Here is a 24,784-nt window from a genome sequence, read left to right on the forward strand (position 1 = left end):
ACCCAACCGCTATGTCCAGCTATCACCCAATATCGAGGCTCCCATTCGCTTCCAAACTCCTGGAGCAGCATGTCTACGCTGAACTTTCCTCCCACCTCTCATCTAACTTGCTATTTGACAATCTACAATCTGGTTTCCGCCCCCATCACTCAACTGACAGCCCTGACCAAAATTACTAACGACCTAGTTAGAGCCAAAGCTAAGGGACAATACTCTGTACTCCTCCTTCTAAACCTGTCCTCTGCTTTCGCCAGAGCTGACCACTGCCTCCTACTACAGATCCTCTCCTTCTTTGGCATCAAAGACCTCGCCCTCCCCTGGATCTCCTCATACCTTTCCAACCGCACATTCAGCGTCTCCCACACTACCTCCTTATCCCACTCTCTTTCTGTTGGAGTCCCCCAAGCCTCTGTTCTAGGACCCCTACTCTTCTCAATCTATACACTTGGCCTGGGACAACTCAAAGTTCCATGGATTCCAGTACCACCTTTATGCTGATGACACTCAGATCTACCTTTGTGGCCAAGATGTCACCTCTCTGCTGTCCAGAATCCCAGACTGTCTATCAGCCATATCCTCCTTCTTCTCCTCTCGCTTCCTCAAACTCAATGTGGACAAATCTAAACTCATCATCTTTCCTCCACCTCATAGATCTTCCTTACCTGACCTATCTATCGCAATTAAAGACATTATGCTTTCCCTTGTACCATAAGTTCGCTGCCTCGGAGTACCCCTTGACTCTGCCCCGTCCTTCAAACCGAACATCCAAGCTCTTTCCACCTCCAGCTCAAAAATATCTCCAGAATCCGTCCTTTCCTCAACTGTCAATCTACTAAAATGATTGTGCATGCCCTCATCATCTCCCACCTTGACTACTGCAACCTTCTTTTTTGTGGTCTCCCTGCTAACACCCTTGCACCTCTCCAGTCCATCCTTAACTCTGCTGCCCGACTAATTCATCTCTCTCCTCGCTACTCCTCCACTTCCCCCCTCTGCAAATCTCTTCACTGGCTCCCAATCCCTCAGAATATCCAGTTCAAATTACTAATACTGACTTACAAAGCCATCCATAACCTGTCTCATCCATACATCTCTGAACTAATCTCCCGATACCTTCCCTCACGTAAATCTCTGGTTTTCCCCAAGACCTCCTTCTCTCCTCCACACTTATTCGCTCCTCACCCAACCGCCTCCAAGACTTCTCCCGAATATCCCCCATCCTCTACAATTCTTTGCCCCAAAACGTGACTATCAAGCACATTCAGATCCTTCAGACAGAACCTGAAAACCCACCTCTTCAGGAAAGGCTACAGCCTGCACTGACCCCGCTGCCTCCTCACCACTACCGAAGCTATAGCCTCACCAACACCGGAGCTCCTGCAACCCTCAACCTATTGTCTCCTTTCCCACCATCCTGTAGAATGTAAGAACGCAAGGGCAGGGTCCTCGCCCCTCTGTATCAGTCTGTCATTGTTTGCTTACTGTAAGTGATATCTGTAATTTGTATGTAACCCCTCCTTATGTACAGCACCATGGAATCAATAGTGCTATATAAATAAATAATAATAATAAATGTAGCAATTTTTGCAAATTTATTAAAAAGGAAAAACTGAAATATCACATGGTCCTAAGTATTTAGCCCCTTTTCTCAGTATTGAGTAGAAGCGCCCTTTTGAGCTAGTACAGCCAAGAGTCTTCTTGGGAATGATGAAACAAGTTTTTCACACCGGGATTTGAGGATCCTCTCCAGTTACGTCAGGTTGGATGGTGAACATTGGTGGACAGCCATTTTCCGGTCTCTCCAGAGATGCTCAATCGGGTTTAGGTCAGGGCCCTGGCTGAGCCAGTCAAGAATGGTCCCAGAGTTGTTCTGAAGCCACTCCTTTGTTATTTTAGCTGTGTGCTTAGGGTCATTGTCTTGCAGCTGAAAAACACCCCCATAGCGTGATGCTGCAACCACCATGTTTCGAGAGAGATCGAGAGAGAGTGAGAGTGAGAGAGAGAGAGGAGAAAAAGAGAGAGCACGAGAGAGAAAGAGAAAGAGAGATCGAGCAGAATGGAAAATGTGCATGATTTGAACAGAAAATGCATGGAAAACCGGATTCGGTTCCCGGATTCGTCATTTCACACGTTTTCCGCCGGATCAGTTGCTGGGCGTTTTTTTTCATCGGACAGAAAAAAATGTTCCTCTGCACGTTTTCTCCATCCGCCGGAAACAGCTTTTTTTACAGATACGGATCTAGCAAACAAAGGATGAAACATGTGGCCATCAAACGCAATCCGGCACTAATACAACTCTGGGAGAAAAAAAACGGATCCAGCGGGGAAAAAAAAAAAAAAAATCTGTTTTTTGCAAAACTCGCCGGATTGTGCCTGACGGCAAAAACCTGATGTGTGAAAGTATCCTTAAATATGAGTGTGTGACCATGTGATATTTCAGTTTCTTTTTTATTACATTTGAAAAAATTACACATTTCTGTATTCTTTCCAGTCAAGATGGGGTGCAGAGTGCACATTAATGAGAAAAAAAATGAACTTTTTTAAAGTTACCAAATGGCTGCAATGAAACAAAGAGTGAAAAATTTAAAAGGGTAGGAATACTTTCCAAAACCACTGTATGTTGCTTAACACCACCATCCACGGAATTCTGTTTGCTCTACAATACCACCATCCCGCCAAGTGCCGTCTGCTGTATAACACCATCAGGTCCTGTCTGCTGTATAACACCATCAGGTCCTGTCTGCTGTATAACACCGCCACATCCTGCCTGCTGTATAACACCACCACACACCGCCAGGTCCTGTCTGCTGTATAACACCACCACCCGTGGAGTCCTGTCGGCTGTATAACACCACCACCCGTGGAGTCCTGTCGGCTGTATAACACCACCACCCGTGGAGTCCTGTCGGCTGTATAACACCACCACCCGTGGAGTCCTGTCGGCTGTATAACACCACCACCCGTGGAGTCCTGTCGGCTGTATAACACCACCACCCGTGGAGTCCTGTCGGCTGTATAACACCACCACCCGTGGAGTCCTGTCGGCTGTATAACACCACCACCCGTGGAGTCCTGTCGGCTGTATAACACCACCACCCGTGGAGTCCTGTCGGCTGTATAACACCACCACCCGTGGAGTCCTGTCGGCTGTATAACACCACCACCCGTGGAGTCCTGTCGGCTGTATAACACCACCACCCGTGGAGTCCTGTCGGCTGTATAACACCACCACCCGTGGAGTCCTGTCGGCTGTATAACACCACCACCCGTGGAGTCCTGTCGGCTGTATAACACCACCACCCGTGGAGTCCTGTCGGCTGTATAACACCACCACCCGTGGAGTCCTGTCGGCTGTATAACACCACCACCCGTGGAGTCCTGTCGGCTGTATAACACCACCACCCGTGGAGTCCTGTCGGCTGTATAACACCACCACCCGTGGAGTCCTGTCGGCTGTATAACACCACCACCCGTGGAGTCCTGTCGGCTGTATAACACCACCACCCGTGGAGTCCTGTCGGCTGTATAACACCACCACCCGTGGAGTCCTGTCGGCTGTATAACACCACCACCCGTGGAGTCCTGTCGGCTGTATAACACCACCACCCGTGGAGTCCTGTCGGCTGTATAACACCACCACCCGTGGAGTCCTGTCGGCTGTATAACACCACCACCCGTGGAGTCCTGTCGGCTGTATAACACCACCACCCGTGGAGTCCTGTCGGCTGTATAACACCACCACCCGTGGAGTCCTGTCGGCTGTATAACACCACCACCCGTGGAGTCCTGTCGGCTGTATAACACCACCACCCGTGGAGTCCTGTCGGCTGTATAACACCACCACCCGTGGAGTCCTGTCGGCTGTATAACACCACCACCCGTGGAGTCCTGTCTGCTGTATAACACCACCACCCGTGGAGTCCTGTCTGCTGTATAACACCACCACCCGTGGAGTCCTGTCTGCTGTATAACACCACCACCCGTGGAGTCCTGTCTGCTGTATAACACCACCACCCGTGGAGTCCTGTCTGCTGTATAACACCACCACCCGTGGAGTCCTGTCTGCTGTATAACACCACCACCCGTGGAGTCCTGTCTGCTGTATAACACCACCACCAGTGAAGTCCTGTCTGCTGTATAACACCACCACCCGTGGAGTCCTGTCTGCTGTATAACACCACCACCCGTGGAGTCCTGTCTGCTGTATAACACCACCACCCGTGGAGTCCTGTCTGCTGTATAACACCACCACCCGTGGAGTCCTGTCTGCTGTATAACACCACCCACCCACCAGGTCCTGTCTGCTGTATAACACCACCAGGTCCTGTCTGCTGTATCACACCACCACCCTGATGAGCCCCCTCTGCTGTATATCGTCACCACCCTGACATTCTCAAGTTGGGATGATTTTTATATCAAGCAGAATGGAATAAATTATATGAATCCAGAAATGACAAACTTGATATATAATGATATGTTGATATTAACCCTTCCAGGTCTTGGTTAAGTTGATCACAAAAGGCTTGAACATCTTCCCACTCCTGGTCTTTGTTCAGCGGGTTTGTCGCACGGTCTGAAGAAAGGAAATGAACAATAAATCATATTCCAGAAAAAACGGTCCCAGTATTGTGATATATAACAAAAGAAATAGAAGGAAACAAGCCAGCACTAGGAATCGCTAGGGTGTACTGGGAGAGCATCTGAGTCATGTATATAGTGAATTTCCTAGTATATACAACCTTAACAGTGGTACTTGACAATAAAACAGAAGGCAGGGAATGATATTTATCTGGCCCCAGGACAGATTCCCAGGGAATACAGCACTTAGGATAGCGGCAGCATTTTGCCCACTGTTTAAATTCCTTCTTACTCTGCAAAAATGAGCAAGCAGTGTTCACTAATGAATGCTGCGGCACTAGCAGTGAAGAATTACATCCTAACGATGACCAGTGCCTGCTTCTCGACGTGCTTTGTGGTCGGAGTTAGCGCACCACGCACTCCCATTCCACAGATGAAGATAGCAGCAACAGGGTCTCCTGCTGTGCACATGCTCCAGCCCCACCGTCTCCTGCCGTGCACATGCTCCAGCCCCACCGTCTCCTGCCGTGCACATGCTCCAGCCCCACCGTCTCCTGCCGTGCACATGCTCCAGCCCCACCGTCTCCTGCCGTGCACATGCTCCAGCCCCACCGTCTCCTGCCGTGCACATGCTCCAGCCCCACCGTCTCCTGCCGTGCACATGCTCCAGCCCCACCGTCTCCTGCCGTGCACATGCTCCAGCCCCACCGTCTCCTGCCGTGCACATGCTCCAGCCCCACCGTCTCCTGCCGTGCACATGCTCCAGCCCCACCGTCTCCTGCCGTGCACATGCTCCAGCCCCACCGTCTCCTGCCACGCACATGCTCCAGCCCCACCGTCTCCTGCCACGCACATGCTCCAGCCCCACCGTCTCCTGCCGTGCACATGCTCCAGCCCCACCGTCTCCTGCCGTGCACATGCTCCAGCCCCAGTCTCCTGCCGTGCACATGCTCCAGCCCCACCGTCTCCTGCCATGTACATGCTCCAGCCCCACCGTCTCCTGCCACGCACATGCTCCAGCCCCACCGTCTCCTGCCGTGCACATGCTCCAGCCCCACCGTCTCCTGCCGTGCACATGCTCCAGCCCCACCGTCTCCTGCCGTGCACATGCTCCAGCCCCACCGTCTCCTGCCGTGCACATGCTCCAGCCCCACCGTCTCCTGCCGTGCACATGCTCCAGCCCCACCGTCTCCTGCCACGCACATGCTCCAGCCCCAGTCTCCTGCCGTGCACATGCTCCAGCCCCACCGTCTCCTGCCGTGCACATGCTCCAGCCCCACCGTCTCCTGCCGTGCACATGCTCCAGCCCCACTGTCTCCTGCCATGTACATGCTCCAGCCCCACTGTCTCCTGCCACGCACATGCTCCAGCCCCAGTCTCCTGCCACGCACATGCTCCAGCCCCACTGTCTCCTGTGACGTGTACAGGAAATGATACAAGGTTTTCTAAATATTTTAAAAATATAAATATGAAAATTGTTACATGCATTTGTATTCAGCCCCCTGTAGCCTGATGCCCCTAAATAACATCCTGAGTGACCAATTGTCACCAGAAGTCACATTAGTACATTGTGTACACCTGTGTGTGATTTCTTCTTAGTATAACAGCTGTTCTGTGAAGACCTCATAGGTTTATGTGAGTACTAGGGAGTCTGTCAGGAAATATTAAGAACTTCTTATTGTGCCAATTACACATACAGAGCTTTCAGCTGCAGTTTCCTCTGCCTGCATGTGCCAGCCTGTGATTCTAGCCCCCTCTTCCTACTCGCCTCCTCCCACTAGTTACTCCAAGCTGATGTAATGTGAAACTATGGTATGCTGGCCACTCAAAGACTGTTTATGACATTACCTGGTTAAACAGTTTGTTAAGTACATGTTTTCTTTGTTCTTGCAAATTCTAATATCATAACACCGAATATTCATAAAGGCGGGAAACCTACATTTTTGGTATCTGCATAAGTAGAGCTACCCACTGGTGGGTTTTGAAGCTTTGGCGACCAGAAGGAGCCGAGAAATGGATTTCGACCCGACCGAGCCACACAGCCACGGCAGGTTTAGTGTTAAATAAAAGAGAAACTTGTAAGCAAATCCGTGATACCTCTGTCGTCTCTGTCCGAGGTTCTCACCAGAGATATGACGAATAGTGATGAGCGAGTATACTCGTTGCTCGGGTTTTTCCGAGCACGCTCGGATGATCTCCGAGTATTTGTTAGTGTTCAGAGATTTAGTTTTTGTTGACACAGCTAAATGATTTACAGCTACTAGCCAGCCAGAGGACATGTGGGGGTTGCCTGGTTACTAGGGAATTCCCACATGTATTCAAGCTGTGTAGCAGCCGTAAATCATCCAGCTGAGGCAACGAAAACTAAATCTCCCGAGCACTTACAAATACTTGGAGGTCACGCAAGCATGCTCAGGTAATCCCGAGCAACGAGTACACTCGCTCATCACTAATGACGAAAATAAGTTTTTTGGTAACTTTCTAAAGGTGGCTAACCAGCACCCTGTGACATTATCGAGGAGGGTGACCCTTGGTTGTGGACAAGCTCAGACAAAAGGGAGTCATTTTTATGGGGTGCCAGCTAGAAGACAGCTCTGCTGATGAACCATTTTCCCGTCCCGTTCCCCCCCCCCTCCACATGGCATGCCATGGACTGATAACTAAGTTTCATATTTTAATCCCTGTTATTTTGTAATTGTTGTATATACAGTAGTTGTCTCGTTTGTAACATCTTTTTTTATATTTTTGTAAACACTGCCCATCTTTCTGGAGTAAAACTATAAAAATTTACTAGTTCTGTTTTGCTTGCTCTATAAACTTATTTCCACATCCTCCGTGCTAAAACTACGCTACTGTTGGGTTGGCTCCTGACCCGATATTGATTTTAATATCAGTACAAAGAGCTGGTAGCAGCAAAGCGTGTCCTGGGGTATTTGGGGAGACTGTGGCAGTAACGGACGGAGGTTATTATGCGTGTATTACCTGCCTGAGACTGGGGACATACATACCGCCCTCCCTGCAGAGTGCCCCAATAGCCAGTACATGATCAGGCAGCCCTTCTGGGGACTACTTATCCTAGGTGTAGTTCCCTGACTGACCTGAGCTTAAAGGGGGGCGCCAGGGAGCTGCATTGTTCCAAAACAGGAACTGAAGGTGGGATTGTGAAATAGGATCCCTGACAGTCAATGAGAAATGTGAATATTTTTCCGGCAGACCTAACAAGAAGGTCTGGGGAGTAGTGAAAATGTTGAAATGGATGGAAAAAGTGCTAAATGGAGGACAAATAGCATGGGGGAAGACTCCTGGAAGCATCTGTGACTCTCAAATCGCTGCTGAGAACAATGGTGTTCAACTTTTACTCCACTTTAAGAAATGACAATAAAACATTAAAAAATAAAATTGACGAGAAATTGGAGTTTACAGGAAACAATGTTAAGAAGCATTCTTTCCTGTATAATGACATACAAGCAAAAGTTTTAAAAAGAATTTAAAAAAATTGAAGTAAACCAAAACTGAAATCTTTATTTAAAAAAATGGTAATTTCAGTGTAATTTATTAAGGAAGCAAGAACTGCCAAAAATTTGATGGAAGATGGACTCAGATACACCCTGCATTAGACATAAAGGAGGGCATCATACCCATTCTGTTTAAATTGTCATGTAGTGGTCCTCCTAGACTCGGAAAGGCTATGCATTCAGTGCAGTCTGCCAAAAATTAGAAGCAAGGTCATCCATACACCCTTGAAGTCACCAACTGTAGTATCTCATTCAAATATTGTGAACAAAGTGTAGTTGTGGTACTCCTACACTCAAAAAGGTCAGCATACAATGCAAAGCCCATCAAAAATTACAAGCAAGGTCATCCATACAGCCTTGAAGGCACCAACTGGAGTTCCTCATAAAAAAATTAAGAAAGTGTAGCTGTGGCACTTCTACACTCAAAGGCTTTGCAGACAGTGACAACCATTAAAAAATTATAAGGAGTGTCATCCATAGACCCTTGAAGGCAACAACTGGTGGGCGTCATTCAAATATTGAAGATTAAAAGGGAACCTGTCACCCCCCCAGGGCATTTTTAAGTAAAAGAGCCACCTTCAGCAGCACTAAGGCTGCATTCTGTGAAGGTGGCTCTTATGTTTAGCCTCCCTAGGAATGCTGAAATAATCACTTCTATAAATTTCGCACCATACCTGTATTGAGTCTGGTGGGTACGTTTTCTCCCCCTGACTCAGCCACTTTGCAGCCGTCCATCATCCCACTGGGGTGCCGCCTCCTCTCTGTCTTGTGCCATCACCCGCGCCCTGCAATTATTTCTCAGACATGCGCCGTGCGTGCTGCCCTGGAACTTACATCAGGTGATGTAAGTAGATCGCGCCTGCGCACAGAGGAGGCCCCAGATCCAGCCCCGCAGTGTGTTATGATGTATTCACACTGCGGGGCTGGGAATCTGGCGCCTGCGAAGTGGAGCAGGTCACCATCTCCACTGAAGATAGTGCCGAAGTCTCACGAGACTTTGCAAATCTTGTGAGACTTCGGCACTATCTTCAATGGAGCACGGTGACTCGCTCCACTTCGCAGACGCCAGATTCCCAGCTCCGCAGTGTGAATACATCATAACACACTTCAGGGCAGGATCCGGGGCCTCGGGATGCTAAACATAAGAGCCACCTTCACATAATGCAGCCTTAGTGCTGCTGAAGATGGCTCTTTTACTTAAAAATGCCCTGGGGGGTGACAGGTTCCCTTTAAAAACATTATGTGCTGCAGTCATTTGGTGGTGCTGAAAAATCAGCGCTAGTCCAGGCTTTCAGTGTGAGCTAGTCAGCATTTTCTGTTGACAGTCGAAAGTGCCTGTCAGTTAAAACCCCACTGGCAGCACTAAAGACCCGCTCAGACAAGACGCTAGCGACAGGGCAGCACAATACCTCCAAAGCACAAAGGGACAGCTCATGCCAGGTGTCCAGCTTTGAGACCCAATAACTGAAGATTGCAGAGGAATTAGGGAGTACGCTGGTTCTGTATGACAGGTTGTAACGGAGTGGTGGAACCACTGTGCCATGATCTGAGGGGAGCCTGGAGTGCCACGACTAGACAAACACCTGACTTTCCAATAGAGCCTCTGATGGTGGAGATAGACTTGACTCTTGATGGACGCCAGGTCCTATTCCAAGATAGACCTCGGACGCACGGCAGCTGACCCCTAAAAGGGAAGGTAGATGGAATGGCCTAGACACAGTCAGGCACGACAGGTATACTGGGAGACACAGCAGGTGTAGACAGATACGGCTGGTATACAGACTGGCATAGCAGGTGCAGGCAGGTATGGCTACTACATAGATTGGCCCGGTAGGTGCAGGAAGGTATGACTGGTATACAGGCAGGCGCTTATGGGGACAGCTGATATGTAGACAGGCTGGTGCAGGGGGGCACGGCTGACATACAGGCAGGAAGGTGCTGGCAGGCACAGCTGACATACAGGAAGGCTGGTGCAGCTGGACATAGTTGGAATACAACGACACAAGGCAAATACAGGCAGACACGTACAGGATAGGTAAACTAACTGGTAGGTACTGGGGACCTGACAACTAGTAAGCGTGCAGATAAATGCGTTTATACATTGCTCAGGCACCTCCATTCAGGTGGAGGTGCTTTAAATAATAAGTATCTTCCAGCCATTGGCTGGGGGCACTTTAGGACAGCGCGTGCTGTCCCTTTAAGGAGGGAGGGTGCGCACGCCCTAAGCACAGTGCCTGGGATCTGTGAGACATGTGTAGACTCCAGGCTGCAGCTGTAGAAGTAAGAAGTGTGGGACAGGGGCCGCGGTGGCGAGTCGGGACCCCGCCGGGGAAAGGGAGAAGTATGCAGGGATGCCGGCGCCACACAGGTATTGCTTGACCATCTTTAAAAACTTTTCCCTCCTCGTCAAAAATACATCATCATGACATTGACACTGGGAGGGTGTCATGAAATTGGCCCAGGCCTTTGACAGTGTACCCCTGCCTCTACTGTACCTGGTGTGTCTCCCTCGCCTCTCCTCCTTGGTTGGGCAAAGAATCTTTCCGCCTGCCGCTAGTTTTGTCTGATGGGAATTTTTGCAACATATTTTCCTTAATGGCCTGGTATAGCACCATTTTACTAGACCCTTGCGCCTCAGGAAGGAGAGGTGCAAGGTTCTCCTTGTAGCGTGGGTCTAGCAGAGTGAACCACCAGTACTCCTTTTTGGCCAAGATGAATAACATGAGGGAGATGGGAAAGGCAGTGGTATATAAAGTCAGCCATATGTGCCAAGCTCCCTACAGCGATAACACTTCCCTGTCAATACCATGATGATGACTAATCCATCTCCTCTTTCATTTCTTCCTCCTCATCCATCCATGCAGGAGTGACAGGATGAAGCTTGAGTGGGTACAAGCCTCCTGTTCTTCCTCCTCCTCAGTGTCCACCTCCTTATTGCCTCATTGTTACCCAATCCGCGCTGATCACGAGATGAGGCTGGGTAGTATCTCCTTGTCTCATATCTCCCTCCATCTCCACGTGGTACGCATGCAAAGCCTCAGCTTTATTGTGAGCAGCGACCGTTTAAGGCGGCAGGATTGTTGTGCCGATTATGGTGTTATCAGCTCTCACCATCTTTGTGGAGTTCTCAAAGTCTTCAAGACCTGCACAAATGTTAGACATCCATGCCCACTTTTCAGTTGCTATGTGTGAATGCCGCCCAGAACACAGACAGGCGTATTGAAACTGGTATTCGACAACTGGCCTCTGCTGTTCACAAAGCCCTGCCAGCATGTGCAGTGTGGATTTCCAGAGCGAAGACACCGCACACCAGTCGGCGAGCTGGCACTTGCATTCGCTGCTGCAGAACTGCCAGATCAGCGGCAGCTGTAGATGACTTGGAAATGGTCACTGAGTGGCATACTTTGACCAGAAGCCCTGGCAAATGTGGGTAGATTTGCAGAAGCCGCTAAACTATCAAGTTGAGCTCACGAGCCAACTCTGCTGCGGTGTGCGGTTTGCCTAATAGACAAATTAGCTTCAGCAGAACCTGTGGCTGCTTCATTGAGGCAGTGCTGCAGAGCTTCTGGCTCAAGTGGTAGCGTGCTCTGAGATACCAAATCGAAGATGGAGGATGAGGAGGAGCAGGAGTGGGTGCAGGAACTGGAGGAAACCCGGACAGAAGTGGGGCCAGCAATCCTCGGCATCGGTAGCACATGTGCCATGTAAGGATGGGACTCAGCACCAGGCTCCACAATGTTTACCCAGTGTGCCGTCAGGGAAATGTAGCATCCTTGTCAATGTGTCGGTCATTAAGTATACAATCCCAATAACTCTGTTGCTACCGATGTAAGAGAACGGCCAGTCATAATAATGACCTCGGTGCCATTATTAAGCAAGGATAGAGTCCAGGGAGACTAATTGGAACAGCTGCAGGGCACTGTAATAGTTAATAAGTGGTATTATATGGTAGTGAATAATATATGTATTAGTGCAGTTGATCCATCTCAAGTTGTGAAAATAGCTTTCTCTTTATGACATTAGAAACGGTAAAGAGAGGCGCAATAAAAAGCGCAGTTACCAAAATAACAGTTTACTGTAAGGTAAAATTATCACCTTTACACCTTGTGAGTATGCACAACACAAAGTAAGTATGATAGGAGGGCTGCAGAAGGCATCGAACCCACGAAGGATCTTCAAAAAATTCTGGATAGGATATTCAAGATGCCAACAATTCCGCGCTCCTCCAAAATCAGGCTAGGGAATCACAGAGTTCAGAAGAGTTGCATACTTTATTCAGGGCTATAAAACAATGTTTCGTTGACGTCCTGTCCACTTCCTCAGGTACATCGTTTGGCTATGTACCTGAGGAATGGGACAGGACATCCACGGAACGTGTAGTTTTATAGCCCTGAATAAAGTATGCAACTCTTCTGAACTCTGTGAATCCCTTGCCTGATTTTGGAGGAGCGCGGAATTGTCGGCATCTTGAATATCCTATCCAGAATTTCTTTATAACATTGAAACATTGGGTGACTAGTTGTTTCTCAGTTAGTGGACATGCAGGTCTTGTATCCAACCAAAGATTCCTCATACGTTTCATATATCCTCTCTCATTTGGTCTGCTGTTATAGTAGCATTTCATCAGATCCAGGTTCTCTTGCCTTGTCCATGTATGGTTTGTTCCAGTAGCACATTTATCATCAGATTGTCTTGGTTCCTTGACACGGGCCTTGCTGATCCTGACATTCATGTTTATTGAGGTAGGCACCCCAGTCTCCCATGTTGTAGGCTGTGCACTTAACCATTACACTATACCAGGGCCTCAAAGGAGAACTGGAGAAGATGTGGAAGGTGAAGGCAACAGCGATTCCAGTGGTGATAGGAGCACTTGGAGCAGTGACCCCTAAGTTGAGAAAATGGCTACAATAGATCCCAGAGCAACATCTGAGCTCTGCCTAGAAAAGCGCCTTGCTGGGAACAACTAAGATCCTGCGCAGAACCCTCAAACACCCAGGCCTCTCGTAGAGGACCCAAGAATAAGAAAGGACAACAAAGACCACACCATTGGGGGTGAGAAGAAAGTTTTTAAATTATATATATATTGTGAGGGGTTGATACGCTTAGCTGATTCTTCAGGTAGACCCTGGAACACTTTGGTGATGAAGCACCTGCTGGTTTATTGGAGTCAGCATACACCAAGGCTGGGTTCACAAAACAAAAACAAACCCTTTCCGGCTTAATGGAAAAACAAAACAAATAAAGTGTAACAGGGTCCTTTTTTTTATGCAGGTCTCAACCTGCAGGCACATGGCAATGTGAAGGAAAACCTATTATAGGCTGCAGAAGACTTGAAACTGGGACATAAGCTTATCTTCCAGCAGGACAACGACCTGAAACATCTGTCACGGGTATACCACAACGGAGCGGTGCCAGAAGACTGCACCACGTGGGTACCATTATCTGACGTCCATGTGGTCAGGCTGATCTGGTCTTTACATGTGGCACACCCTAATAAACCAGGTTCTGAGGTCCCAGAGGTCCCTCGTAGAAGAGGGGTACTGTCACGGGTTTACAACGACAAAGAGGAGCCATTAGACCACCGCGTCTGATTTCTCCTACTCCTGCACGGATTAGAAACACTTCACCTTCTTATTAAATGGTGTAAATTTCTTTTGCCATTGCAGGGGATAATCTGCTCTGTTGAGAGCTGCTGGAGCATTAAAGCTCTTAGTTGTGCACCGTTAGCCACTCCCTTCTACTATATAAACTAGGCCCTGGCTAGCACTTATTGTTAGAGCTAGCTCATGCTGTATGTCTGGAGGTTGTTGTTGGTTATTATAGAAGGTGGCTTTTGGTTGATTTACACGACTCTTGCTAGGTTTTGAGACTGAGATAATTCCCTTTCTTCTCCTACTTTGGTTTAACCCCATCCTCCACTCCCTGGTATATTCCTTTGTTGCCTTTGTGAGTCTATTTGTATGGTTGGCATTTTTAGTTACCCCTATTCGTATTACCTCGTTAGTCTGGTTGGTGTATTACAGTACACTGGGTGAGGGAAGGGTACAAAGTGAGAGCAGATTCAGGAGCTAAGACAAGGTACAAGCTCCCAGTATCTTCACAACCAGAAGTAATCCGTGGAACAGGGAGAGCAGGGGCATCCCTAGCATTAAGTACAGGGAAGGAGCCCCTTGTCCTGGGACACCCAACAACAGAGTCGTGACAACATCCTTCCAGAACTACCCTATGTGCAGAATTATTAGGCAAGTTGTATTTTGACCACATGATGCTTTTTATACATGTTGTCCTACTCCAAGCTGTTCAGGCCTGAGAGCCAACTACCAATTAAGTAAATCAGGTGATGTGCATCTCTAATGAGGAGGGGTGTTGTCTAATGACATCAAAACCCTATATAAGGTGTGCTTAATTATTAGGCAACTTCCTTTTTTTTTGGCAAAATGGGTCAGAAGAGAGATTTGACGGGCTCTGAAAAGTCCAAAATTGTGAGATGTCTTGCAGAGGGTTACAGCAGTTTTAAAATTGCCAAACTTTTGAAGCATGATCACCGAACAATCAAGCGTTTCATGGCAAATAGTCAACAGGGTCGCAAGAAGCGTGTTGGGCAAAAAAGGCGCAAAATAACTGCCCATGAATTGAGGAAAATCAAGCGTGAAGCTGCCAAGATGCCATTTGCCACCAGTTTTGCCATATTTCAGAGCTGCAACGTTACTGGAGTAACAAAAAGCACAAGGTGTGCGATACTCAGGGACATGGCCAAGGTAAGGAAGGCTGAAAATCGACCACCTCTGAGCAAGAAACATAAGATAAAACGTCAAGACTGGGCCAAGAAATATCTTAAGACTGACTTTTCAAAGGTTTTATGGACTGATGAAATGAGAGTGACTTTTGATGGGCCAGAGGCTGGATCAGTAAAGGTCAGAGAGCTCCACTCCGACTCAGACGCCAGCAAGGTGGAGGTGGGGTACTGGTATGGGCTGGTATCATCAAAGATGAACTTGTGGGACTTTTTCGGGTTGAGGATGGAGTGAAGCTCAACTCCCAGACCTACTGCCAGTTTCTGGAAGACAACTTCTTCAAGCAGTGGTACAGGAAGAAGTCGGTATCATTCAATAAAAACATGATTTTCATGCAGGACAATGCTCCATCACATGCCTCCAACTACTCCACAGCGTGGCTGGCCTTTTAGGGTCTCAAAGATGATAAAATAATGACATGGCCCCCTTGTTCACCTTATCTGTACCCCATAGAGAACCTGTGGTCACTCGTAAAATGTGAGATCTACAGGGAGGGAAAACAGTCCACCTCTGGGAACAATGTTTGGAGGCTGTGGTGGCTGCTGCACGCAATGTTGGTCGTAAACAGATAAAGCAACTGACAGAATCTATGGATGGAGGCTGCTGAGCGTCATCATAAAGAAAGGTGGCTATATAGGTCAATCATTTTGGGGGGTTTTGTTTTTGCCTGTGAGAAAAGTTTACTTCTAATTTTTATGCAGTTATATTGGTTTACCTGGTGAAAATAAACAAGTGAGATGGGAATATATTTAGTTTTTATTAAGTTGCCTAATAATTACGCACAGTAATAGTTACCTGCACAAACAGATATCCTTCTAAGATGGCCAAACCTAAAAAAAAACCACTCCAACTTCCAAAAATATTAAGCTTTGATATTTATGAGTCTTTTGGGTTGATTGAGAACATAGTTGTTGATAAATAATAAAAATAATCCTCTAACATACAACTTGCCTAATAATTCTGCACACAGTGTACAATGAAAGGCTTAGATTAGAGCATATTCATGTGTGTTAATGGCCCAGTCACAGTACAGACCTAAATCCCAGAGACTCGGCGACAAGACGTGAAACTTGCTGATCACAGATGTCTTTCTGCAATTTCACTGAGTAAGAGCAAGTGTGCATAAAAGGGGCAAAATGACACATATAGATGTGCAAAGCTGGGCAAGACAGACCCCAAAAGACTGCAACAGGAATTGCAGAGAAAGGTGGTCCTACAAAAGTAGTGCCTGAAGTGGGCTAAATATAAAAATGCAACTCAATATTCATGCTTTTAAAATAATTAGAAAATCATGTATCATTTCCTTTACACATTAGAAATACTTGTCGGTGTCACAGAAAATCCCAATAACATACTTTTAAGTTTGTGGGTGTAAAGTCAAAAAAAGTCCAAGGGTTATTAAGACTTTTTCCAGGTACTGTATTTTCTGTACATTATTGCTGAACACCAGTGAAATGTATGGGGCAGCGTATTTTATTGAGAACCAGTACTAATCCACAGCATTGAGTATATTGTTGAGGACATTGTGTTCCACGTCACTAGACAGTATCATTGTGACCCAGACCAGTCATCTTTCCCGTCGCTGTACTATGGTGACTGTAGTGAAATATGTATAAATATAAATTTCCAGGGCTTTGCCTCTCAGCCCTGGGGTTAGATACTGCTCCCACTGCTCACGGGGTAGATGGTATTGCCTGCAGGTTTTTTCAAACCCCTGAAGGAAAGTATCTAAGTCCGTATTCTTCTCCATCACAGGGAAGTTTTCCAGATGTGATCTCCTCGGATTTATGTCCTGGGAGGGGGTTAGCGGAGGACGGATACCCTGCTCTATTTGAGCCATCTGAAGCTGGAGAGTTCTCTCCTCCCGGCGTTCTGCAGCCTCTCTCTCAGCCTGGCGTTCTGCAGCCTCTCGGTACTGTAGAATCAGCTGCATGCGCAGATTGGGATCACTTGTTCCCAGCCGTTGTAAGTCCATTTGTAAAGTACAGTCCATAGGCTCCTCAGCACTGGCATTGCTGACATTTCCCTCAGGTATCTCCAGTGTAAGAGCTGGCATTGCTGGGTCTCTCTGAGGTGGGCTCTCTCCTTGCCCAGATGTTCCAGCACTTTGCTCTATGTCCTGCTCGACCAAGGCGCGTATCAGCAGCTCCCTGGATCTGTCGGCCGTCTCTATTCCTCTCTGCTCACAGAGGTCGGTCAGAGCCTCTTTGCTCTGCTTCTTGTACTGGGCTGCCATATCGATGAACAGCCTTTGCCAAATAAAAGAAAGAAAAGCGGGGAAGGGAAACTGTTTGCAAGTATGTCTAAGTAAGCACTGAGTTGAACCTTGAAGAACTGGTGCACTCCTCGCAAGGATACCAATTCTTTAGTACAGGGAATAATTGCTTAAACCATGCACTAATAATGCTCTAATAGAAATAATTCTATCCCACCGCTCTGCCACCAATTGTCACGGATCCCTCTTCGTGCTGTCACTAATTCGTCACGCATCCGCTCTCAGCACGTGACTTGGGGTTGTGCCTGCAAGGGTTACTCTATCTCCCCACTCTCAGACCAGCATTCAAGGGAACATAAATCACACACCGACCCAGGCCACACACGCGCTCATAAACGCTGCCACCACTCACAGAATACACGGGCGATGAGTCCCAGAAATATTACTAATACTGTCTACCACTCATAAAGCTCACACACCTTAGGCCATGGATTCTTTAGAACATACAAGGTTCAACTGTTAAAGTTTTATGGTTTAATACAAAAAAGGTTCAGTGCTTACAGTAAAGAAAAAGGTATAAAACACCGGATTACGTACCGGTAATGCTCTTTTATAGAGCCACGACAGCACCCACTGAGAGAGGGGATCCGCCCCTAGGAACAGGAAACCCTACGGAGAGATAAAAGGGGCGGTCCCCCTTGCTCCCACAGTTTGGGTTACAGAGATTGCGAGGAACCGCCCACCAGTATTAGTAGGCAATTCTATATTATCATTTTATCTTATACTACTAATATTTACAAGAACCAATCACCCTTATTTGTGCTTATATGCAAACTAATATATATATAAGGGAGGGAAGTGAAGGGGTGCTGTCGTGGCTCTATAAAAGAGCATTACCGGTACGTAATCCGGTGTTTTCTCTTCGCCACGACAGCACCCACTGAGAGACTTTCAGAGATAGTTATTTGGGGGGGATTATCGTGTTAAGAACCGATCTACCGAAACACAGGTCAGTGGAGGCAGATAAATCTAATCTATAGTGACTATAGAAGGTAGTAGGAGACGACCAGGTTGCGGCCTTACATATGAGTTCTATTGGAACTTCTGCTCGCTCTGCCCAGGATGATGCTATCGCCCGGGTGGAGTGTGCCTTTATAGTCTCAGGTGGATCTTCCCCTTTAGACAAATAGGCCAGGTATATCGCCTCCCGAATCCATCGGGATAATGTGTTTTTCGTAACACCAGCTCCTTTCCTTTGACCCTGGAAGGAAACAAAGAGAGCCCTGCTCTTCCTCCAGGCGCTAGTCTTATCTAGATAGGTTATTACAGCCCTTCTCACATCTAAAGTATGGTATTTTTCTTCTTCCTGATTTGTAGGATTATTGTAGAAGGCAGGAAGAAGAATTTCTTGAGATCTATGGAATTTGGTACTCATTTTAGGTAAGTAGGAAGGGTCTGTCTTTAGGACAATCCTATCTGGCAATATTGACATAAATGGAGGATCTACTGATAGCGCCTGTATGTCGCTGACCCTTCTTGCCGATACTAAGGCAACAAGAAGAGCTGTTTTGAGGGAGACATGTTTAATGTGAGCAGAATGTAGAGGCTCAAACGGGTGACTTGTTAAGGCTTCAAGGACCAGATTAACATCCCAAGGAGGTGAGTTGGGAATATGGACTGGTTCTGCTCTCTGGCAGGCTGAGATGAATCTGGATATCCATCTATCTCCTGCAACGTTGTGACTATACAAAGCCCCTAGCGCTGAAACTTGTACTTTCAAGGTGTTAACTGAAAGGCCTAAATCACGTCCTCTTTGGAGAAATTCAAGAATAATAGGGACTGGAATTTCATTTGACAGGGCTGAGGGATAGAGGCCTAAAAATTTCTTCCATACTTTTACATAGATCGATGTAGTGGATCTTTTTCTACTCAGCAATAGGGTATCAATTACTTTATCAGAGAAGCCCCTTAGTTTTAACAGCTGCCTCTCAAATCCCAGGCTGTCAACCGTAGACCCTTCACATGAGGGTGGTTGAAGGGCCCCTGGAAAAGCAGATCTTGATTCTCTGGGAGAATCCATGGATCCGAGATGGACATGGCTCTGAGCAGGGAAAACCATGGTCTCTTTGGCCAGAATGGAGCGATCAATATTACATTCGCTCTGTCCTCTCTTATCTTCCTGATGACTGTTGGAAGAAGAATCATCGGGGGAAAGGCATATGCTTTCCGAAATGTCCATGGAATCTGGAGGGCGTCGAGAACATTGGGGTTGTCTGTTCGAAACATAGAGGCGAATGTTTTTACTTGCCTGTTGTCTCTTGTGGCAAAGAGATCTATGTCGGGCATACCCCATTTTATAGTTATCATACTGAATATCCGACGATTTAACACCCACTCTCCCTGATGGAGGGTATGACGACTGAGAAAGTCCGCTTTTGCGTTGTCTATCCCTCGGACATGTAGTGCTGATAAGGACAGAAGATGATTTTCGGCTATAGTCAAGATGTTTTCGGTTATAGACATGAGAGTGCCTGATCTCGTTCCGCCTTGATGGTTGACGTAAGCCACCGATGTCATGTTGTCTGAGAGTACCCTGGTATGTGTTCCGTGCAACTGTGGGAGGAATTCACATAGGGCATGATAGATGGCTTTTAGTTCTTTTTTATTAGAGGAGTCGTCTAATTCCGTAACCGACCACAGCCCCTGGACAACCTGGTTCCCCAAGTGTGCTCCCCAACCATGAGGGCTGGCATCCGTAAAAATTATGTTTGAGGGTTTAATCTCCCAGGGAACCCCACTAACTAGATGATCTGGCTGTAGCCACCAGGTTAGGGATTGGATTACGTCATTAGAAAGGGAAATCTTACCGTTTAACCGCCCTTGTAATTTTATCTCCTCATGTAAAATTGTATACTGTAAGGACCTCGAGTGGAACTGGGCCCACGGAACCGCTGGGATACATGATGTGAAGGAGCCAAGCAAGGACATGCCTTCCCGGAGGGAAATTATAGGTTTATCTAGTATGGACTGAACTTTATCCCTAATTTTTATCTGTTTAGATTCTGGGAGGAAACACTTTTGACTTACAGAATCTAATATAATCCCCAAAAATACCTGCCGGGTTGTCGGAATCAGTCTAGATTTTTCCCAATTTATTACCCATCCCAAGTTCTGTAAGGATGAGATCATATGACATAGTCTTTGCTGACATTGTGAGGGGGATCTTCCCACTACTAGCAGGTCGTCTAAGTACGGGATTATGAGTGTGTCTTTTAATCTTAGATAAGACATAACCTCTGACATTAGTTTAGTAAATACCCTAGGAGCAATTGATAGTCCAAAGGGCATTGCTGTGTACTGAAAGTGCCGTATACATCCATTTAATATAACCGCTACGCGGAGAAATTGTTGATGCTCTTTAAAGATTGGTAGATGGTAATACGCATCTTTCAAGTCCAGAACCGCCATAAAGCAATGGGGAAACAGGAGTTTTACGGTGGATCGAATGGATTCCATTTTAAAAGTTTGATTTTCTAGGAAGGTGTTCAGTTTTTTAAGATTTATGATGGTTCTGAATGATCCATCAGGTTTTGTAATTAGAAACAGCGGGGAATAGAACCCTTTCCCTTCCTGAAGAAATGGAACCTCCACCAAAACTCCTTTGGATAGCAGATTCATTACTTCTTGCTGTAATGCCTCCTGTTGAGACTGTGACTTTAAGGAAGTCAATAGAAATGAGTCCGAAGGGACTCGGGCAAATTTTAATTTTAAGCCAGAGGTGACGAGATTATTTGCCCAATTGTTCGAAGTTATTTTCCTCCATTGGTCTGAAAAAGAGGATAATCTACCTCCCACAGGTAGATCTGCTCTAACGGTGCTTGTCTTCAGATTTAAAAGGGCGCTTCCCAAAGAATGCACCTCTTTGTTTGGCGTCTCTAGGGGTCCAGCGATCTTGGTTTTTAAAATCTTTTCTTTTATTAAATATGGGCTTCCGGAACGCTTTCCTATAGAATGGAAGGTAATTATTATTATTAGGGAAGCCCTTCTTTCTTTCCCCCGCTTTAGTTAGAATCTCGTCCAGTTTGGTACCAAACAGGTACTCACCCTGACATGGGAGGCCACATAACTTAGACTTTGTCTGTGGATCACCTTTCCAGCCCTTAAGCCATAGGGCTCTGCGTGCCGCGTTTGTGAGACCTGCTGATTTGGCTGCCAGACGTATAGAATCGGCCGATGAATCCGCCAAAAAAGCTGTAGCCCCTCTAATTAAGGGTATAGAAGACAGCAGTTTGTCTCTGGAAAGACCACTTTTAAGACCTTCCTCTAAGTCACTCAGCCAGACCAACATGGACCTAGCGGTGCATGTAGCAGAGATAGATGGTCTGAAGGCTCCCGTACACGACTCCCAGGCTCTTTTTAATAGTGAGTCGGCTTTACGGTCTAACGGGTCCTGTAATGAACCTGAATCCTCCACCGGTAGCAAAGATTTTTTAGATGTAGATGCTACCGCAGCGTCCACTTTTGGCGCTTTTGACCATGTCGAAAACTCTTCATCATTGAAGGGATACCGTCTCTTTGAGGATGGAGGTAAACCCCTTTGGCCCTGGCTTTCCCATTCTTTTTTAACTAAAGATTTTATTGCTGCTATCACCGGAAAAGAAGGCCTTTTCTTTTCCGATAAGCCAGCAAACATAATGTCCTGCTGTGTTCTGGGAATTTTAGAATCTTCGATACCCATCGTATTACACACGGACCTGACAAGGTTGTCAATACTATCCGTGGGAAAGCATGTATCCTGGTCCTCGTCCGAGGAAACATATTCGCAGGAGATGTCAGAATCCGCTTTCTCTCTATCCGAAGATGGGTCAGATATAGGGGATTCATATCCTTTTTTACTTTTAGTATGCGGCTCTTTATCAGAACCTCTCAAGGCTTGTAACTCTTGCCTTATCATGAGCCTGATGTCCTCAGATTTAATTGAGGCATCCTCCCGCAAGGTAGAAGCAATACATGATTTGCACAGTCTCTTTTTATAACTATCCGGGAGGGGCTGGAGACATAATGCACACTGTTTGTGCTTCGTTTTCTCTGTTTTCTTTCCCTAGGTGTATAAAGGGAAAGGGAACACCAGTCAGCTTATGAGGGTAGATGCACACTTACCCCAGTGAAGCTTTTACGGTACCGATTGACGAGGAGATTTAGGTGGAGAACCGGATTTTTTCCTGGAGGATCCGCTCTGTTTGGAGCGACTGCTGCTGCCCCGTGTACGTGGGGTAGCCGCGGTGTCTTCTATGGAGAGCATCGCAGGGGTCTGTGACGAATCCATTGTGGACACCGGGCGCTTGTGCCGGCGTCCTTTTACATGGGGGCCGCCATCTTCTTCCGGTTGAACCCGGAAGTGCTAACCACTTCCGGGTCGCGGCCATACTGTATGCACTCGCGCTGTCACCGGCATCAGCGCGGGTGCCGTCCACCTCCTCCTTCACCCGGAGTTTCAATTCTGGACTCCCGGGGAAATCGTGGAGCTCCACGCCGCCTGAGCGCTCGCCAAAGCGCAGCGCTTACCTCTCCTCGGCGCTAGGTCCCGCAGACTGCCCGGATGGATCCCCATGAGCCAGGAACCCCAGCAGTTGTGGCCTCATGGTGTCTGCCAGCAGAGGGGGGAAGCTGAGAAGAGGACCCCCGACGCTGCATCCAGCCCTGGAGCCCTTGCCATCCTCACAGGTAAACTGCGCAAGCGGCATCCAGGCTAGGCATCCTCTTCTCCGTGGATTCCCATAGGAACAGGAAACCAAACTGTGGGAGCGAGGGGGACCGCCCCTTTTATCTCTCCGTAGGGTTTCCTGTTCCTAGGGGCGGATCCCCTCTCTCAGTGGGTGCTGTCGTGGCGAAGAGAAAAATATAGTAATAAAAAGACATACAGGTGTGCAAAACAGTATAATATAACAGGAGAAAAACTTACAGAAATAGCTAATTTGTAGTCTGCTTTCTGCTCCCTGGGGGGGGGGGGGGAAGAATATAGACTGGATCACATCAGCTTCCCAGGCTGCCCTCACATGTGAACAATTTTGAATGTATACAAGCCAAATTTATAGAGTCACCCTGGAGGTCAGATTTCTAGACCAGCCCCTCATGTTGATATACTAATTGCTTGTTTTTGATTGGACCACGGCCACGCCCCCAATGAATATATTATTTTCTTTGAGATCCTTTGTGTAAAGGTACCTTCACAATCAGCAAGTTTACAACGAGAACGACAACGATCCGTGACGTTGCAGCGTCCTGGATAGCGATCTCGTTGTGTTTGACACGCAGCAGCGATCTGGATCCCGCTGTGATATCGCTGGTCGAAGCTAGAAGTCCAGAACTTTATTTTGTCGCTGATGACCCGCTGTCATCGTTGGATCGGCGTGTGTGACGCCGATCCAGCGATGTGTTCACTTGTAACCAGGGTAAATATTGGGTTACTAAGCGCAAGGCCGCGCTTAGTAGCCCGATATTTACCCTGGTTACCATTGTAAAAGTAAAAAAAAAAAAAAACACTACATACTCACCTTCTGATGTCTGTCACGTCCCTCGGCGTCCACAGGATTAAAACTGCTTTCGGCAGGAGCGCTGCTAATGCCGCGCTGCCGAGAGCTTCCCTGCACTGACTGTATCAGCGCCGGCCGTAAAGCAGAGCACAGCGGTGACGTTACTGCCGGCGCTGACACATTCAGTGCAGGGAAGCTCTCGGCAGCAGCGCGTGCATTAGCAACGCTCTTGCCGAAAGCAGTTTTAACCCTGTGGACGCCGGCGGGGGACGTGACAGACATCAGAATGTGAGTATGTAGTGTTTTTTTTTTTTCTACTTTTACAATGGTAACCAGGGTAAATATCGGGTTACTAAGAGCGGCACTGCACTTAGTAACCCGATGTTTACCTTGGTTACCCAGGTGCTGCAGGGGGACTTCGGCATCGTTGAAGACAGTTTCAACGATGCCGAAGTCGTTCCCCTGATCGTTGGTCACTGGAGAGAGCTGTCTGTGTGACAGCTCCCCAGCGACCACACAACGACTTACAAATGATCACGGCCAGGTCGTATCGCTGGTCGTGATCGTTGGTAAGTCGTTTAGTGTAACGGTACCTTAAAGCTTCCCACGGATAGTATCAGGAAGTAATTGACATCTCTCTTCCAAAGAGCTAGGAGGTGTCAAATGTTCCCTTTCTTCTTGGTTCCCAGCATGACCCCCCTGGTGAGATTGGAGATAGAAGTCTACTGTCTCAGGAAAATACATATTAACACCTGGGTGAGACCTGCAGCCTTCAGGACAGATGTTACCTTATTTCTAGTCTCACAATAAACCTATACATAGTTCACTGCACACATGTATATTTCTACATATTTCACTAGTGACCCAGACCCGTCATCTTTCCCATCGCTGTACTATCGTGACCCAGACCCGTCATCTTGCCCGTCGCTGTACTATCGTGACCCAGACCCGTCATCTTGCCCGTCTCTGTACTATCGTGACCCAGACCAGTCATCTTTCCCGTCGCTGTACTATCGTGACCCAGACCAGTCATCTTTCCCGTCGCTGTACTATCGTGACCCAGACCCGTCATCTTTCCCGTCGCTGTACTATCGTGACCCAGACCCGTCATCTTTCCCGTCGCTGTACTATCGTGACCCAGACCCGTCA

The 24,784-nt window shown here is 47.4% G+C and overlaps 1 protein-coding gene across 3 annotated transcripts in view; it reads right to left on the reverse strand.

The window, feature by feature from the left end:
* GGA1 (golgi associated, gamma adaptin ear containing, ARF binding protein 1) overlaps positions 1-24,784 on the reverse strand; it is a 174,871-nt gene that overhangs the window by 149,324 nt on the left and 763 nt on the right. For 2 of the 3 annotated variants that reach the window (XM_077277311.1, XM_077277313.1), the window contains exon 2: positions 4,489-4,573. The exons of the other annotated variant lie outside the window; for it this stretch is intronic. In XM_077277311.1, the coding sequence (XP_077133426.1) occupies positions 4,489-4,573 (85 nt within the window). The remainder of the gene's footprint in view (positions 1-4,488; positions 4,574-24,784) is intronic. 3 annotated transcript variants of the gene reach the window in all.

Source organism: Ranitomeya variabilis, chromosome 8 (assembly GCF_051348905.1).
Source record: "Ranitomeya variabilis isolate aRanVar5 chromosome 8, aRanVar5.hap1, whole genome shotgun sequence".
In the NCBI taxonomy this organism is placed as follows: Eukaryota; Metazoa; Chordata; class Amphibia; order Anura; family Dendrobatidae; genus Ranitomeya; species Ranitomeya variabilis.